Source organism: Centroberyx gerrardi, chromosome 4 (genome assembly GCF_048128805.1).
Source record: "Centroberyx gerrardi isolate f3 chromosome 4, fCenGer3.hap1.cur.20231027, whole genome shotgun sequence".
In the NCBI taxonomy this organism is placed as follows: domain Eukaryota; kingdom Metazoa; phylum Chordata; class Actinopteri; order Beryciformes; family Berycidae; genus Centroberyx; species Centroberyx gerrardi.
The window spans coordinates 6,663,055-6,681,726 of NC_136000.1; the positions used below are offsets into that span (position 1 = coordinate 6,663,055).

General features: G+C 40.7%; 3 protein-coding genes across 13 annotated transcripts in view; 2 read left to right on the top strand and 1 right to left on the bottom strand.

Annotated features, from left to right (window-relative positions):
• Positions 1-709: 709 nt before the first annotated feature.
• On the top strand, positions 710-4,673 carry c4h11orf58 (chromosome 4 C11orf58 homolog). Its single transcript, XM_071906758.2, has 5 exons — positions 710-841; positions 1,955-2,038; positions 2,160-2,220; positions 2,436-2,545; positions 4,063-4,673. Exons 1-5 carry the CDS (start codon positions 788-790, stop codon positions 4,279-4,281), a joined length of 528 nt encoding a protein of 175 aa, XP_071762859.1. The 5' UTR covers positions 710-787; the 3' UTR covers positions 4,282-4,673.
• Positions 4,674-8,481: 3,808 nt separating this feature from the next.
• LOC139917581 (NLR family CARD domain-containing protein 3-like) lies at positions 8,482-15,944 on the top strand. 4 transcript variants are annotated; one of them, XR_013504350.1, is made up of 11 exons: positions 8,482-8,663; positions 9,454-9,509; positions 9,607-9,708; positions 9,962-10,031; positions 10,866-11,094; positions 11,457-13,281; positions 13,970-14,143; positions 14,589-14,756; positions 14,877-14,923; positions 15,121-15,798; positions 15,928-15,944. XR_013504350.1 is itself a non-coding variant. In XM_078283081.1 (10 exons), the coding sequence occupies exons 2-10, from the start codon at positions 9,472-9,474 to the stop codon at positions 15,678-15,680; spliced, it is 3,213 nt and encodes a 1,070-aa protein (XP_078139207.1). In that variant the 5' UTR covers positions 8,482-8,663; positions 9,454-9,471; the 3' UTR covers positions 15,681-15,914. The 4 variants fall into 4 exon arrangements, 1 of the variants encoding a protein (XP_078139207.1); XR_013504352.1 differs by lacking the exon at positions 9,607-9,708 and having other exon boundaries at positions 9,982-10,031; XM_078283081.1 differs by lacking the exon at positions 15,928-15,944 and having other exon boundaries at positions 15,121-15,914.
• Positions 15,945-16,719: 775 nt separating this feature from the next.
• Positions 16,720-18,672, bottom strand: part of LOC139917574 (pleckstrin homology domain-containing family A member 7-like) — a 136,794-nt gene continuing 134,841 nt past the window's right edge. For all 8 annotated transcript variants that reach the window (XM_078283080.1, XM_078283077.1, XM_078283075.1 and 5 more), the window contains one exon: positions 16,720-17,351. Coding sequence is in view for 1 of the 8 variants with exons in the window: in XM_078283076.1 (XP_078139202.1) it covers positions 17,329-17,351 (23 nt within the window). In the remaining 7 variants the exon portion in view is untranslated. The remainder of the gene's footprint in view (positions 17,352-18,672) is intronic.

Here is an 18,672-nt window from a genome sequence, read left to right on the forward strand (position 1 = left end):
CAATGAATGGATCTATTATTATTTCTTTAATCTGAATCACATTATTGTAGATCACATTTTCGGTCTAGAGGAGGAGTGTTTTGTTTTTGTAATAGGCTATTTTTGCTTGAAAGAGATTGCCGTTTTTATTTTTTTTTTTTTTTTTTTTTTTTGATTTTAGATATTCAAATTCCTTCAAAAATACCCTCAAACTAAAAAGAGAACAGCCACTTAGACCTGGACAACCTTTTCTGTCAAAAAAAAGTTAAAGACGCCACAGGAAAATATTCCTCGTTGAACCTGATTAACTCAAGGCACACTTCGGAAATACATACATTATAAACACACATAAAATACATAGAGACTAGTTTATTAAAAATTCCTGTCTGAGGACTCGTCAGTTAGCCAACATTACACCCAAATGTAATCACTGCTTTTGGAAGGTGTAATAGTAATAATGTAATATTGCCATTTTTCACATTTTGTTTGCGGATGTAGCCTAAATTGTAAATTCACAATCTATTATTCAATATGTTATATTATATATGAGTGGCAGTGTGGCTAATTGGTTTCCAGGTAATTGGCCCTCGATAGGTTTGAGGCTACACCAGCTTCTTTACGGGTGATATAACGCAACCCGCCGGTGGAGGGCAGCAGAGGGTGACGTCACCGACCTCCAACACCAATGAAGAAGAAGCCGGAACAGGACGTGCCGACACAGCACGGGGGGGGTTGTTGACAAATTCAGCTAACCTCGGCTTGGTGGCATGATATTGTTATTAACAATATACTAAACATTTCATCGGTAATGAGTTCTCCGGAGGACAGACATGGAACAAAACGACCCGCATCTCCGAGTGAAGTGAGTGAAATTAGAAACCGTATTGTAATCCGTAGATACAAGCTATGCATTAGATAGCGTTGCGTTAGCCGCATTGCTAGCCTCGAAATGCTGCGCATTAATCATGAAGTGTAACGGTGGTGGAGTGAGCTAGTTAGCTAGCGGAGGGCTGATGGCTGACTAGCCACCGAGCTGGCTAGTCAGCCCAGGAGGTTTAAGACGGAGCAGCACCACAGTTACTGCACGCTGATAAATGAATGGCGGCCTTACTGAGTCCTGCAGTCAGGAGAGTAGTGGAGGGTAAACCCACCTAATCATGAAACCACCTTTTTGTTTTACCTACCTGGTCAGCCTGACATAAACCTTTATTGCATGCATTGATAATATAATTCACAGTAGGTGGTATCAAGCTGATTTGAGTTATATGAGCATATGGTTATAAATAAAAAAAAAATAATTAACAAGCACACATTTTAAAATGTTTAACTGCAAATACAACTTTCTGTTACTGTTTGCTGTAACTTAAAACTGTTTCTGTTGGTGGTTGTTTGCCTTATGATGATCACCAACTAGAGGTTAGGGTTAGTGCCTTTTCCTCCTCTGGGTCCCTAACCAGTCCATCTTCCACCCCTCAAATGTTGAGTCTTTTACCATATTGGATGTTTTATTTTTTTGTTGACGCACTGTTTTTTTTGTTTTGGGTGGTTGGCATTTTCACCCTGTTCACATTGTACTCCTAATTAATGGAAGCATCTTTTTTGTCCCCTTTTTTTTAAATGTTATGGTCATTTTATGAACTTTTAAAGGTATTTTTCCCCCGAGTTACCAATAATTTCTGACCCTGTTCTACCTACCTATACTTACCCAAGGCTCACAGTTAGAGTAGACCCACAAACAGAAAATTCTCAAAATGAGCATAATCAGTGTCAACCTCAATAGACTAAAGGGACGACTGATCCTTCTGGCTAACACTGTTGGCTAGAAACGACTTCAGGAGTTTAGAAACGTCATTGTAAAAACAGCGGTGTGTGTCTGTGTAACTTATTATATGTAGGCCCAACATAATGTTTTTGATGGGGATCTGCTGTATTTGAGTGTATGAGACCAAATGATGCCAATGTTTTGCCTCGGCAGGACGGGTCTACCCAGTGGGCGTCAGCCGATCTGGGGAGCAATGAGAGGAAGCAGAAGTTTTTACGATTGATGGGCGCCGGCAAGGTTTGTTGGATTTATTGTCATCAAGATGAACTGGGTCTCCTTGTTCTGCTTATCTCTGTCATTTTAAAACCTGTGCAGAAGTTGTTGAAGTAATGGCATTGTATCTATTCTGCACTCCCAGAAAGAGCACACCGGACGCCTTGTCATTGGAGACCACAAGTCGACATCTCACTTCCGCAGTGGTGAGCATCTTCACTAAAACGCTTTTTATTTATTCTTCTACATGTAAGCCAACTCCAAGCTACTGTCCCATGGCACTTAGTCATGCTTATTCGTCCCTCCCTACAATGCAATTAACCCAGCTACCCCACTCCACATCCGCCGCTCAGATCTATCCATGCATGGATAGGCCTGTGACGGCTGGGTGCGCCTGCTGTGACTGGTGTCTCCTCTGCAGGGCAGGAGGATAAGAAGATCAACTGTGAGCTGGAGATGCAGTACCAGCAGGGCATGGACGGGAAGCTGTCGGGCCGGAACCGGAGACACTGTGGCCTGGGTTTCAGCGAGGTGAGCGGCCATCCAGGGCCAGCGAGGGAGGGGCAACGTGTGGTAGACCTGGACAAGATCAGATGTAGCCGAAGAGATTTTGAACACTATACAAAAACAAGAGAATTCTTTAATTTATCTTGCCAGTTAGAGATGGAAATTTTGAATAAAATCACTTCTGATTAATCTGAGTTATGCAACGGATTAGCTGGCTCGTTTAGCAAGAGACAGACGTCTAAAACAGTTCGCTGAGAGCTCTTTTCCTGCGTATGTCAAAAAATGCAACCTCAGTACAACCCAGGTGAATGATGATGACTTCGTTCTCCAGTAACTTTAGTCAATATAGAATGTGTATTTCTATTGTTGAGCCATGGAAATTTAGTGCTTTACTTTGACAACTCTGTATGTAGTTTTAGTTTAACCGAGAAGTATCTCCATAGCTGATAAGAGGGTCACCCAGCAGTTAGCTGACTAGTTGTTTAATCATTCCCATCCCTGTTGCCAGCAGTGTATTTTGTATGTGTTGTTGTGCTGAACCTCATAGTTCAAATATGTCCATGGTCATAAGATCACAGATATTATGCTGTACAGTGTTAGCTAATTTTCCATGTCCTAATGTACACCTAATTACATAACAATGCACGCCAAAAAATAAAAAAAATTTAAATTATATTTTAAAATAAAAATGCCATAACCTTTCCTTCATGGAAACCGGCATATTTTTAGTGGTTGCTACGTTACGTACCAGTAGGCACACATAAAATTTCATCCGATAATATGATCAGAGACTTTTGGACAATCACCTCCTTCCCCCTCCCTTCATATAAAACTTGCAACTTTGAAAGTGACGCGAGTGTCACCACGAGGGACAAAATCTTCCTCCTCTCCTTCCTCCTCCTCCACCTCCTGGACTCCCAAGGGTTTTGTCCACTCCCTGCTCCAGTAATGGAGGTTTTGGAGGAGGCCACTGGACCTCTACAGTGGAACGCAGGCTAGCATCTATTCTTCTGAGTAACTCTCCAGGTTACATTCTGTTTCAACCAGAAATATCTCTCTTTCGAAAATGCCACTTCATGTTGACTTTAATGTGTGGAACTGTGAGTGTGGAGCAGAGCGTTGGTGGCAAAGAGCATGCATGTTCAGCCATTTTCCCTAGGTAAGTAATACATGAAAAGGAAAAAAAAATAGAAGGCAAACCTCCGCCAACGCTGAACAATTCTCCAACTTGCTGTTACACCAAACATTATTTCTATCACTTAGGTTAAATTGATTGATTGATCCTGAAAACATACCCTTAGGATCTGGAATCATAAATGTTTCATGGTTATCACTAAAAAAAGTCTAATGGTGGAAATCCCACATCTGGATCACCACCAAAATCCAATCAATTGTTCCTTGGCCGATCTGTCTACCGAATTTCATGGAAATCTGTTCATACATTTGTGAGACAGAGACAAACAAACTGAGCGAAACCATAAGCTCCTTGGTGGAGGTAAAGATCTTCTCATCCCTTGCCTCTCTCACCTGTCGTCCCACAGCCCGAGTCGTTTCCTTCGCCACCGGAAGAGAGCCAGACAAAAGTAGACGAGCCAGAAAAAGAGCAGTCCACCGGTACAGAAGAGCCCACGGAGCCACAGGACGAAGACTCCGATCCAAACCCGGAGCAGGAGACCTCAGATCAGGCGCAGTCCAGCACAGACGACGGGAAGGAGGACAAGAAACACGGCTACAAAATGGCCTTCGTCAAGTCAACATAGAACTGAGGGGTTGGCGGGAAAGAATCACCTTTTGTAACCTTGAAACACAAATTTGTACATTTTGATGTTTTTTGTTTAAGTATCTTCTCCCATAGGTGATCACTCGTCATTTTACGGTGTAGAAATGGCTTTTCTACACAAGTGCTCGACGCTGGGCTAAGATCTAGTGAACATTTGTCAAAGTATCAAGTAGCCTAATGGTCAGCTTTCGTTGGCTGGTGTTCCACCATATTAAGACGGAGAATGACCCAGTTGAACGTTTTGTAACGGGCGCTGTGTTTGCCATGAATTGTGTTGAATGAAACAGGATTGCTTGCCATTCAGCATGATTGATACACATGTGAAGTACGTGATCTCTTGTTTGAAAACCAATAAAGGGAAGTACCACAGAACTCAGGTTTGCTGTGCTGAACAATGGAACAAAAGGATAAAAGGTTACTGTCAGACATGATTGAGAAAAAAAACAAAAAACTGTTTTGCAGTCTGGACTGTGTATCCTGGTTGGCTTGGAGGAGAATGACATTGTGATTCTTCGGTGCTTGCAAGTGCTGTGACCAATGGAGTGAGAGCAAGGCTGGGGCAAAGTCTAGGCCAGTGGTTCTCAACGTGGGGTCCGGGGACCACCAGGGGTGCTTGAGGGGGTTCCAGGGGGTCCCCAGCAAATTGATGAATTGTTAAACTTCACCATTGTTTCATTTCAAGAAGTTAACACAACTAGAGAATGTAGAAGAATGACTGTTTTGATCATAGTTTCACTGTTATCTCTGCCTACAACACAGATAGTCATGAAATTCTGGACAAAATCATATCTAATAAAAATATTCTCAGATTTGGGTCCGGGAGACAAAATCTCATCAAATGGTGGCCCTAATGTGTACTAAATTAGGGGTCCTTTATATGAAAAAGGTTGAGAATCACTGGTCTATAGGCATAGAAAGAACTGCTTGATTTGTAATCACTCTGGCGGCCACCAGGGGGCGCTGTACACTACTCTTAGAACGATGTCTAAATATGTAATAGTGAAAGGAAAAATCCACCCTAAAATGCTTTAAAGCTCGCTCTGGACAGCATTAGTCGAGAGGTCAGTAGTTTGATTTTGCCCATGCACATTGCTAATTTTAGTCAATCATCTGGACCTTAAAATATTTCACTGGGGAATCGTGGTAATCCAGGGACCCGGCCATGTCAATGTGCCACACAATACAGTAACACAGGCACAACTCTCAGTTGGCTCCATCTCATTGTAGCACCGGATGCTGCAGCCCCTGTACCCTTTTCCACTTTTTTCTCTCTTTTTCTTGGCACCAAACTGTTTAAATCCACCATCTCATCTATAAGAATCAGGCTCTGTGTGTGTACTTTTGCGTGCAACGCTTTTTACGATGCACACTGCTTAGGAGAATTACGGTATGCGCTGTTTAGGAGGCACTGAGCCCCCAGAGCCCTACATAAGTGAAATCCAGTGTGCGCTCATACACCAGGCAGTACGGTAGAAGTCAAACGAGCATCAACCGACTGGAGGCTGTTTAATCTCTATGTGCTGTACATCCACATACCAGGAAGTAGCTCTGTGATTTTCTAACTGTAATGGGTAAGTCAACGCATGGCATGAATTCAATATAACCCTATCCTAACACTTAACAGAGTTTTAAAGGACCTATATGTAACAATGACACCCAGCGTTTAAAATGGGTACTGCAGTCCAAATTCAAAATATTGGAGAGAGTTGTCTCCCCCCGCCCCCTCCTCCCCAGACTCGAAGCTCACGCGGGTTGCCAGGTGAAAACAGAGAGAAAACAGACGCAGTTTCCATTTTCATAGATTGAAGAGCGTGAAGCTAATCATTATGGTAGCTAGTGGTAACATGGAAGACAGGACTCTGACTGCTGGAACTTCTGCACCAAAACAAAACAAGAAGCCTATAACAGATGAGGCTAAAAGAGCTAAGAGGGAGAGGGAGGGGAGCGCGACACCCGGAGCTCCCGGGAGCCCCGCGGATCGTTCGGCTTGAAGTTCCCGTTCCCCGGCCCCCCGGCAGACCGGAGACTCCGGTCAGGCTCCTGTACAGCTACTAAGCTGCGGTATGTAACCTAGCCTAGCAAATTAGCTTCACTTTGTCGGTACATAGCCAGCTGCCGACAGAGAGTGGGGGTACAGAAGGGAATGAAACTATCATAGTGACTTACATTAGTCAGCAGACCATGGTGTTCCTCATATCCAGTGTGTGTGCAGGTTGTAATCCGTCGTTTAGTCCGCATTTGGCGCCTGGTTCCGACGTCCTGTGTCCGGTTCATGTGTCCTGCCTTCTGCCAGCTTGATCGGCCGTAATCGCCACATTTAATACAACTCCATACTCCGATTATGTTACTTGATTTGTGTTTAGTCAAGTTTGTTAGCGGTAGCATTTTCCATTAGCTGCAGCTCGTAGCATCAGAATAGTATATGTTGGATAAGATATGTTCACAATTTCCATCTTTCAAATGCATCTCCAATATTTACCCGTATTTTACCACGGCTCTGGTCACGGAGCTTTTTCGAAAGAGGACGAGGCTTTTTAGGTCGGGTAGAATCCATCTCACTTGATCCAGTTCGTTTGCTTGCTTCCATGGCTGCAGTACGCTGTGTTTGCGTGCCAATTTGTTTCATATCTGGCAACCCGGGGTGTGGAAATGTGCAGTGGGCGGGATCACAGACCAAAACACAAACAGACGTTCCGCTTACATACTTACATACTGGCTGTAGCACTGTTGTTGGAGAAGCCAGTATTTAAACTTAGCATGTTTCCTTAATCTCTGATGACATATCATGGTCATTTTATGATTTAGTACAGTAAATATATTACATATTGGTCCTTTAAAGTCAACGTAGTTTCACTCCCTCCAACCATGCACCCCCCACCCCAGCCCTGTCACAGGACTGTGCATGTGGTTTTGTAGTTTCTTTTTGACCCATGCACACTCTTGTCCTGTTCCATAGACGTTGATACCCAGAAGACCCCTTCCTCTGTATGCCACCCTCCTTCCTTGCAGCTGCTACTGGAAGGCTGACCCTCCCTGCCCCCAGCAGCATCACCCTCTACCCTCTGCTGCTCCTGTCCTGACCCAGAGGTCCCTTCCACTGCCTCACCCCCTGCTGACTCCACTTTACCACCCTGAATGTCGGTGACTCTGTGGTTATGGATGTCTCCCGGCGCCGGGCATCAGTGTCTTCAAAGACCCTGTGTTTTCCAGGTGATCCAAATCCTCCGTTTGCAGCAGAAACTCCCCACAATCTTGGTCAAATACCCCAACCTTGTTACCATCATTGTTCACGTGGACACAAACGACACTGTTAATCAGAGCTGCTAAATTCAGACTTCACTCAACTGTTGATCTTGGGATCTCTTTTACAAATAACTCGGCTAGGCCATCCTTACTAAAACTGGAAGGCCTTCATCGGATAGCACAGGCACTCTGCAGAACCGGTTACTCCCAGGTCACGCCATTACCTCACTACTGTCAACACAAAAAATTTTATTACATTTTTGTGCTTACCAGTTCCCTCCCCATCTGCAAATATCCCTGCTTTCTTAACTATTAAATGTCAATATTAGAAGTCTATCTCAGCGTCAGAAACATATTAATATCTGTATGAATATCTCTCAAGCTGATCCTGATATATTAATGCCTACTGAAACCAGGCCTCATTAACCTCCCTATATCCCATTGGTTTCCACTTGAATGATTTCTACCCACATGTCCCACCACAATATCCTGTTTCAACAGGAAATACAGCAAATTAAGGAAGCAAGATGCCCTGAAAATGCAGCTTCATTGTATCACTTCCTCAGTGGTTTCAATGCAATATCTGACATTTTCAATGATGTTTGTAATTGCTTTGTATAATGTAATTTTTTTATCATGTTTTTGGGATTTTATAATGTTTTATAATCTTTGTTTGACTGCTGGAGCATGTGACTGAATTGTTAGAGTTAGACTACTACAATTTAAATTGACATTTTAATTGTGCTATTTGCAATCACATTTTTAGAGAAGTCACTGTATTGCAAGTCAGAATTGAAATAAACATACTCAAAAAGCAAAAGCAAGTACAACTAAAATGAAATAACACTGCAGCATTTGACCTCACAGAAACACAAACAGTGCCACACACACCCCCCTTTCCTGATCCGTGCCATGCTAGGTGTGCCAGACAATATAAGAAACTTGATCGTCTTAGAGGCACATCATCCTGAAGCGTTTGAATGCAACAGCAGTAGATGAAATATTTTCTTAGCCCAAGGATAAGACTAAAGCAGCTGCAACTGTCAGAGTGAAAACAGCCTCAAGTGCGAGAAAGAAACCACAGACCATTTCCTGAGCAAGAAAGAGACACGTACAAGGGTAAGAGAGTTTTCAACATAAATAAACTAGTGAATAGAACAGATTAATAGACATCATATTGAGATTTATCACAAAATGATGATTGATGATAATCATTTTGGTTTTAAACTTTTTTGCAGTTTTTGTTTTAACTATTTTACTGCAAACGTTTTACTAATTGTATTAACTGTATCTTTTTCAAAGTCATATGCTGGGAGTTAAAACGTTCCTGTAGAGTTAGTTTGTAAAAGTACAAACTAACCAAACAGCTTTTGATGTGGGAGAGTTTTTGCCTTCCAAACTTTGCTGCTGTGCTGTTATCCAAGTACAGTTAATTCACTTTAAATGAATGATAGTGTAGTTGGTGTTACATCCTCAAAACAAGATTTTTGAATGAACATGAAACTGAAACAACTTAACAGAGGGAGATAGTGTACTAATCCTGTTAATGTAAAAAAGAAATGTAATAAAAGTTAATGTAATAATTATTATATTTGTGGATTTAATAACATCAACAGGAGGGTTGATTTTTTAAATTTAAGCAATTTACAATGATCACCAAAGACTTTTTTTTTTTTTTTTTTGCGGTATTGTATGACTGTGTTGCTTGTTGTTGCATGCTTTTTGTCTTTGCATTTTTTGTGCCTGCCTGCAAGTCACAACTGAACTGAACTATATGCCTTTTGCAGATGTTGCACCATAGTTAATGCCAAATTTGAGAATGGGTGACAGTTGTGTACTGAATTTTGACTATTAGATTATAAATTCAGTTATTACATTTTTGAGTGTAATTCAAATTCATTTCCACCAGATAGCCACTGCCTCCAAAATGGACGCCCCCGAGGAGGCTGACAGGGATCCTGATAGGTAAATTCTTAAGTGTTTTTGTCTTAATTTGAGCATCTATATTGACTCTAATCCCAGTAGTTTTATTTCCATCCTACTGTGATTTTTTCTTTTCCAGTTCAATCCATTTTGAGAAGCCACACTTCCCTACTCCATCCTGTGTGTCCATGAAAAGTGACAATTCAATGAGGAGTCATCCTGACTTCAGCAAAGAAGACATGTCAGTGTTGTTTTCAGTGGATATATAGAGCATATACTTCTGTTGTGTTTAAACTCTACAGCTTTAAATGAGAGCTGAGGTCTTTTTGATTTCCGCCACTTCATGAAATGTGTTTCTGAAGGATGTTGCAGGCTACTGAAGCACTCTTGATATTAGATTGCTATATTCAATGAATGAATTACAATTTTCTATTCAAATTGACTGAATTTTGATCCTTTTAAAAATATATATTATTCTCAATATCCCCCCCTAGAGACGCACATGACTGTCCAGAATCGATGGTTCCATGCTGCCAGGAAATGGATGGAAATGACATTTTTAAGGTAGGCAGACAACTATTCAGCAATAAGCCATCATCAGCGTTGTGTTGCTCCAAGCGGAAGTGACACTTAAATACATACATGCATACAGTTCAATTAATTATACAATCAATGTGAAAAATACCTGATCAAAGAGTCACTATCAAAGATAAATCAACGTACCAGGTTCCCCCACTCAGTACAGATAACTCCAGGAATACACAATCCACAGCATAGACATAACACTTAGGAAAAAATAAATATCAAGAAAAATGCAATATAAGAATAGAAGAATAAAAAATATATAGCTAAATGTCTCTGCACATATATCTCACAAATTGTAATCATTTCAAAAAACAGGTCCTTTACACAGAAAATGGAAATGATGGGAGGCTAAATCTTCCCTTGTACAGGAAAAAGATATAACCCTTATGACACTAAACAACTACACATACAATTGGCCAATAGAACATGCAGTCAGCTGCATCAGGCCAATATGCCCAAACAGCCTGGGCTCTCCTTAAAGTTGGGAGTAGAGCCACTAATTAAGAGACAAGGCAGACAACTATTGCCTAAAATAAAATACCAAAATATCTCTATAAAATATGAAAATAAACCATAACAGCTGAAATTAAGTGCATGGCAAAAGCAAATGCAAAAGGATCATAATAGTGTCATAATCATTAGTGACCCAATTTTTTACTGCTGGATTGCTGTTCAATGAAATTGTAGGACAAAAATGAAGAGTTTCTGCAAATATGATACTGTCTCACTTGCTCAAACAAACACGCAAAGTTATTTAGGATATGAACGTGTACATGTGGTTTAATTTTATTCATTCTCCTTCCTCTATTTCAGCTGGTGGAGGATCGTGGCATGAACATTTTGTTGAGCGAGATGAAAAGGTATAAAAGGATTCTCTTCCCACATCTACCAGAATCCTCTGAGAGTCAAAATGAGGATGATGACAATTTGGCAACTGAAGACAAAATGGAAGACAACAGTGCCAGAAAGGGGGCTCTCAAGATTACACTGCATGTCTTAAAGGAAATAGGCCACAGTGAGCTTGCTAACAGATTAGAGAAAGGTAAGTACCAAGAGTAGAAAAGGTAAAAAATTGGTTGTTACTAAAGTTTTACCCATTTTTTTTAATATCTCCAACAAAGTTGACTCCTTCTCCGCCAAATGTTATACACAGCATGATTGAGCTGCTTACATCATGCCTCTTTCACATATTTTTAATACTCAACTCAGTGTTTACAAAACAAGCAGTGGGGCAATGCAATGTTGATGAGGGTGCAATTTCATCAATCACAGATTGTAACTCTACAGATTGCATCATCTCTACAGGGAAATCGAATTCTGACGCTGCAAATTCAAATTAAGGTTGTAGCACTTAACATGATGCACTAAAGTTAATTTCATGTATTTTTTTCTGTATACAACCAGAGATTTATGGTGAGCTTGATGTCTGCCAGCGTAAACTCAAACTCAAACTGAAGAAGTTTGAATACATTTATGAGGGAACAGCAAAGCAAGGTCAACAGACGCTCCTCAACAAGGTGTATACTGAGCTCTACATCACAGAAGGAGACAGTGGAACCATCAATGATGAACATGAGGTCAGGCAGATTGAGACTGCAACCAGGAGACCAGTAACACAAGATACGCCCATCAAATGTGAAGACATCTTTAATCCTCTACTTGGGCAAGACAAATTTATCAGAACTGTGCTGACAAAGGGAATTTCTGGCATCGGAAAAACGATCTCTGTACAAAAATTTAATCTGGAATGGGCAGAGGGAAGGATCAACCAGGATATCCAACTCCTAGTTAATCTTCCTTTTCGGGAGCTGAATTTGATGAAGGGGAGAAACTACACTCTGGTACAGCTTCTTCATCATTTCCTTGTGGAGGCAAAAGAATCAGGAATCTCAAATTTTGGCAAATACAAGCTTGTGTTTATCTTTGATGGCTTGGATGAGTGCCGACTTCCCCTGGACTTCACCCGCAATGAGATGTGCTCTAGTGTCTCAGAGCCAGCCTCAGTGGATGTGCTGCTGACAAACCTCATCAAGGGGAATCTGCTGCCCTCCGCACACATCTGGATTACCTCCCGACCTGCAGCCGCAAATCGCATTCCATCTGATTGCGTTGACCGTGTGACGGAGATACGAGGGTTCAGTGACCCCCAGAAGGAGGAGTACTTCAAGAGAAAAATCTCTGATCAAAACACGGCCGATAAAGTCATCTTACATGTCAAGAAATCCAGGAGTCTCCATATCATGTGTCACATACCAGTCTTCAGCTGGATATCAGCCACCGTTCTGGAGAGAATTCTAGAAGAAGCAGAGAAGAAGAGAGGAGAGGAGGGGGGCAGAGGAGAAATGCCCAAGACTCTGACAGAAATGTACACACATTTTCTGGTATTGAACACGCTGATCAAAACCCGGAAGTATTCAGCAGGACAAGAGACAGCTGAAATGCAGTCCCAGGACAAAACAGATGAAGAGATGATTTTGAAACTTGGAAAACTGGCCTTTGAGCACCTGATAAAAGGCAACCAGATCTTCTATGAGGAAGAGTTGAGAGAGTGCAACATCGACGTCACTGATGCCGCAGTACATTCAGGAATGTTTACACAGATCTTGAAGAATGATTTCGGGTTGCACCAGGCGAGGGTGTACTGCTTTGTGCATCTCAGTATTCAGGAGTTTCTTGCTGCATTGTACGTTTTTCACACATTTATCCACTGCAGTCAAAACCTACTGGAACCACAAGAAACCACCACTGTCAAGCCAGCAACCAAAGATGCAACCATCCTCCACAAGACTGCTATAGATAAGGCCTTGCAGAGTGACAATGGACACCTAGATCTTTTTCTTCGTTTCCTTCTTGGCCTCTCACAGACATCTAATCAGACTTTGTTGCAGAGCATACTGGCTACAATGGGGAGCAGTTCACAAAACAACAAAGAAACGCTTGAGTACATCAAGGAGAAGATCAGGCAAAATCCCTCTCCAGAAAGATGCATCAATCTCTTCCACTGCCTGAATGAGCTCGATGACCAGTCTCTGGAGGAGGAGATCCAAAACTACCTGCGCTCTGGTAGTCTCTCAGAGACCAGACTTTCACCTTCACAGTGGTCGGCTCTGGTCTTTGTGTTGCTGACCTCCAAGGAAGAATTGGATGTTTTTGACCTGAGGAAATATTCAAGATCAGAGGAGGGTCTTTTGAGACTGCTACCAGTGATCAAAGAGTCCAGTGTAGTCTTGTGAGTACAGAAGAACATAATCCTCTGCACCTTATCAATATCATAAATATGTAAAGCGTTATATTTTTTTGAAACTTTAAAGTAAAGGTGCTATGTGTAGCATTAAACATTGATACATCATTGCCAGATTTATTTTGACACCTTGATATAATTACCGTAAATAAATAAGACCATGGTCAAGATAATTGGTAGCCTCTATCTCACCCCAGTGGTATTGTTAGTGCTACAGTTTTTCAAAATTAAGAGAGGATGATGTCCTCCCTCCCCTCCCTAGCGTCACTCCGCATGCATTTGTTTTCTCTTTCACTTTACTGAAGAGGATAAACATGTTGGAAGTGATTGACATTTCACTCGTTCCTCCATCTGCCATTGCAAGTAACTCTGAAAGATGTAGCTCTATTTATGCTGAAAGAACAGTGCCCTCTTCCTGTTTTGTGCCATAAAGCAATCCAGCAGATTTCCTGTAAACTTCAACAGAGTGGCACACAATGTAAAATGCACTGTAATGGCCGGTAGAGGCTGGCAATCTTCTTGGTGATGGTATTGTTTGTTTATGGTAATAATACTTAAGTCTTAAAATGAATGTTTAAATAATTGATGTTAATATGTTATACATAGCACATAACTTCATCAGATTAATGCAATGTAGCAGTTATAATCAGTTTAAACAGTTGTCTGTTTTCTATAGGCTTAAAGAATGCAACCTCACAGGAAAATGCTGTGAAGCACTTGCATCAACTCTCAGCTCAAACACTTCATGTCTAAGAGAGCTGGACCTGAGTGACAATGATCTGCAAGACTCAGGAGTGGAGCTGCTGTCTGCTGGACTGGCAAGTCCAACATGCCAACTGGAAAAATTGAGGTTTGTAAAGGAATATTGAAGCAGGCTATCTCAGTGACAATGTCAGTGACAAATACTATTACAATAGAGGCATACAGTATTACTTCAGGCAGAAGATGGCAAAGACACATTTAGAGACGACTGTCATAATCTGACGTAAGTGTCATTTTGACATGAGGTTTCAATCGAGGAAGCTATTAAACTAAAACAAATGGCCAATCTTAATGTACATTCAGTGAACGGAATTCTGTATTACATTCAGTGAACTTTTATTCATTATTTTTAGCTCGGCGACAGCAGGGCTCTAAGGATCGCAATGTCGGTTGGTCAGTGGGTGAAAGTGTGCCACAGGGAGTTAGATTGCAAACTCTCAATCGAGAGACCTGAGTTCGATTTGTGGCAGGAATGCTTCCACAAAATACAATGTTAGACTCTTAGTCTTGTTTATATCCATTTTCAATTTCAGGCTGCCATTCTGTGGAATCACAGAGAGAGGCTGTGTCTTCTTGGCTTCAGCTCTGAGGTCCAACCCATCCCACTTGAAAGAACTGGATCTGAGATGTAATCACCCAGGTGAATCAGGGATGGAGCTGCTGTCTGCTGTACAAAAGGAGTTTGGACAGCCCACTCTCAGGTACAACTTACATTGAGTGAAGATGTTTTCTCATTGTCCCATATGGGAACCAATGAAACAGGTTCTACAGCATTTTTTTTTCTCATTACTAATAATGCTTCTTTCTTTGTTTTTTCTTAGTTTGAAGGGCAATGCAGAATGCTACTTAAAATCAGCTCTGAGGAAATGTAAGTTTTCTAGAAATTTTAGTGTTCACTCATAAATCAGTTGTTTTCCTAAATAAGGAGTCATGGCTAAGAACATGGCTTGAATATGGGTGTTACTGAAAATGTCCACTGTATCTATGATGTATTGGTATTTTATATGCTGAACAACAAATACATTCCTCTGTTGGTTATAGCATTTCTTGTCTCTGTTTCGTCAGATGCATGTGAGCTCACACTGGACCTCAACACGGCCCATTCACAGCTGTCTTTTTCCGAGGAAAACAAAAAGATGACGCGAATGGAAACAGCTCAGCCGTTTCCTGACAACCCTGAGAGATTTACAGACTGGGGACAAGTGCTTTGTAAAGAGGGTCTGTCTGGTCGTTCTTACTGGGAAGCAGAGTGGACAGGGGAATGGACAGGTATAGGAGTGGCATATAAAGGAATTAGAAGGAAAGCAAAAGGTAACGATTCTGTGCTTGGATACAGTGATAAGTCCTGGAGTCTGCGCTACTGTAAAGGCAAATACACTGCCTGGTACAATAAGAATGGTGAAACCATGTCCGTTCCCTACTTCAACACCAAAAGGGTTGGAGTGTATTTAGACTGGTCGGCTGGCACGCTGTCCTTCTACGCTGTATCGCCAAACACAATGACTCACCTGCACACATTCCAGACTACATTCACTGAGCCGCTCTACCCAGGCTTTAGGCTGGGATATGAAGACACCTCATTATCTCTGTGCCAGGTAGAAAACCCACCCAGTACTAAAACATGAACAGGAGATTAATCAAAGTTGGAAAAAGTTAAACAAGCAGACTTAAAGGGGAAATAAGTAAGGTTTTCAATGCCCCATAGCACAACCTGACTATAATATATCTGCGGGGGTTGATTGGGTCGTTGATCAATACCAATGATCAAAGATTACCTTGCTGACATTTCTGGATTTCAAATTTCAAGCAACTGGCGAGTGAGCGACCATGGAGCTACGAAGGGGCTGTTCTAGAGACTTTGTGTAGGAAGAGATAAGTTCTGTCGATGTGCAATTCCTGCTGGTTGCTGATAGAGGTCATAGATGACTTAATATTGCTTAAAACCCCTCAAAGTACAAAGAAGTAGAGCGCAGTACATAGGTACATAGTTTTTGTCCACACAGTAGCAGTGTAGAGTGGCTATCAAATCAATGTGATTACATAGAGATCACAGATTTATGTAGAGATCACAGATCCATTTATTTACTGAAATCTATGTTTTCAGTAAATAGATTTCATAGACCAAAAGGCCTATATCATCTGTGTGTAGCTGAGTTAAGTTGTTTTAGCTTCATCCCTAAATTGAGCAATGTGATGCTTTCAAAGTTGTTTCTTTTAGCTGCCAATGTTGATTCTGAGACTGCTGTTTGTCATTCTATCCAATATCCAGGAACAAATGTGATGCTAAGCAAAAGTCAGTGACTGTTTCAGCATCAAAGATAAATGTCACGGCAGCATCATTGTTATTAAGGAATTAATGTGTCATTGTAGAAGTTTATCATTCAGGTTTTTAAGAAACCCATCTGATTTCTCATGGACTGGGAATCCACATGTAGCATCTTCCAAATGGCTTCTTAGCTGTATAAATATATAAAGGGATGTAACTATGATTTTTAAGCAGTATATTATGCTGTTCATTTGTGTTTCATTTTATTCAATACGCTACAAAACAGGAAATCCATACAGGTGTGTAGCTTCCATTTCAACTTTGGTGGGGGACACTGATGTATTATTTATGTTATTGCATCAAAAATCCAAATTTGGAAGAAACAGTCAGTACATAACTTTTTTTTATTTTAACATTTATTTTCTGTAATGACACCATTGTTGTTTCCTTGTGTTTGAATTATTATTTGTATTATTATTTTTATTAAGTGCAGTACATTTGAGTTGATTGACAGGACCATGAAATCATTGTGTGGCAGTGTTGAGCTACAAAAAGAAAATATACAAGTTAATAAGCATCTCTCTCAAAACATTATAATAAATACATGATTCATGTCAAAATATTTCATCTTTGTCTGAAAATATTGGCTTTCATTCCACTGTTCTTTTATTCACTCATGAAAATACATACCAAACTGTGAAATACAGGTAGGTAATTGCAGGTAAAAGCGATTCACTCGTGTTATAAATTATCATTATTAATTGTGCCATGTAAGTGCAGAAGCAGGAAAACTTGATTCAATTTCAAAACTATGAATTACACACTTTTTTTTTTTTTTTTTTTTTAAATGTGTATCTTGTTCTCACTCTGATAAAAAAAAAAAGCATTTGTTACAAGTAAATCATTCAGTTGCTAATTGCTCAAAAATGATTAGTTCATTTCCCTTTCCATCACACTGAATCTTGTTCCCACATCAGGAGGGTCGTCATGGTGGTCGTTCCTGTGGGTCAGTGCTCAGCAGCAGCTTTGGCTGAAAAGAGAAGAAAACACATTCATGACAAGGAAAAGTCTGATGTCAATATTTACTGTTGCAGTCAGTAAATCATACGTGCCAACACATCTTGATTTTGTGGGTGTGTATCTGATTTTAACAGGATTTCCATCTTTTTTTTAATAAGCTTCAACAGAACAAATATGATATCTGGGGGAGACCTGCTGGGTCAATTAGTATTTGCATAGCATTTTAGGTTTGTTTTAGACTACTTAGGTGCCAGACAGGGGGGGTTGTCACATAGGACAATATATTGAGTGCAAGAAAGTTTAGACAATCACAGGAGAGGAAAAGTCAATTTTGCATACTTACAACTTTCACAACACTGTCAGTATTTTTGGTAATTCCGAAATGTGCTAAACATCACCTATTTGGTTCTACTGACAGGTTATACTATTTGACCCAGGTCATGATCTTCAGTGATAAAATATTCCTCAGTAACATAACTGCACAAACCACTGTGCATGTATAGTATACTAAACCAATTATTAACTGTCATCGTTTCCTCCAAGAGTCCCATCAAGTGCTCTTTTACATAGCAAGACACATGACTTGCACCAAAAGACCATTTGCACGCGGAAGGCCACCACACTTCTCCAAAGCAGCCGTCTCATCACACAGACCACAACAGCAGCACAGAAGAGACCTGAAGCTCTGGCGAGAATACCACCCAAACCAGGGAACCGGGACTGTGCACAGATCTTTTGGGGGGGCTCGATACAAAATGGTATTCCCACACCTCAAACTGTTAAGCGGAGTACGGAAGAGGATTAGGGCCACATGTGAAATGTGATTTGAGTTCTGTGATTAATCTCAGAATTCTGAGTTTAAAGTCAGAGAATAAGGTCAGAATTCTGAGATTAAAGTCAGAATTCTGAGAATAGTCAGAACCTTAGAATTTTGAGGAAAAAAAATAAGAATTCTGAGAATAAAGTCCGAGCTCAGAATTCTGACTTAAATCTCAGAATTCTGACTTAAATCTCAGAATTCTCACTTTCATCTCAGAATTGTGAGATTAAACTCAGAACTCAAATACATTTTTCACGTGGCCCTAATCCTCTTCCATAGCGGAGGGTAAAGGTGTGTTTTGTTTTGTTTTTATGTTTTGTTTTTTTGAGTAAGGTATGCCCACCTGTTTGTTTTTTTTTCACACAGATTATCTTTCCTGTTCTAAATTCAGATGATGATGAATAGGAGGCTCAGATGGAATAATCAAAATCAAACAAATAGTGGAAAATACTAAATAGTAGAAAATAATACTGTGCGTAGGTAACCCTCAAGGTAATTAAGAAACTCAGAG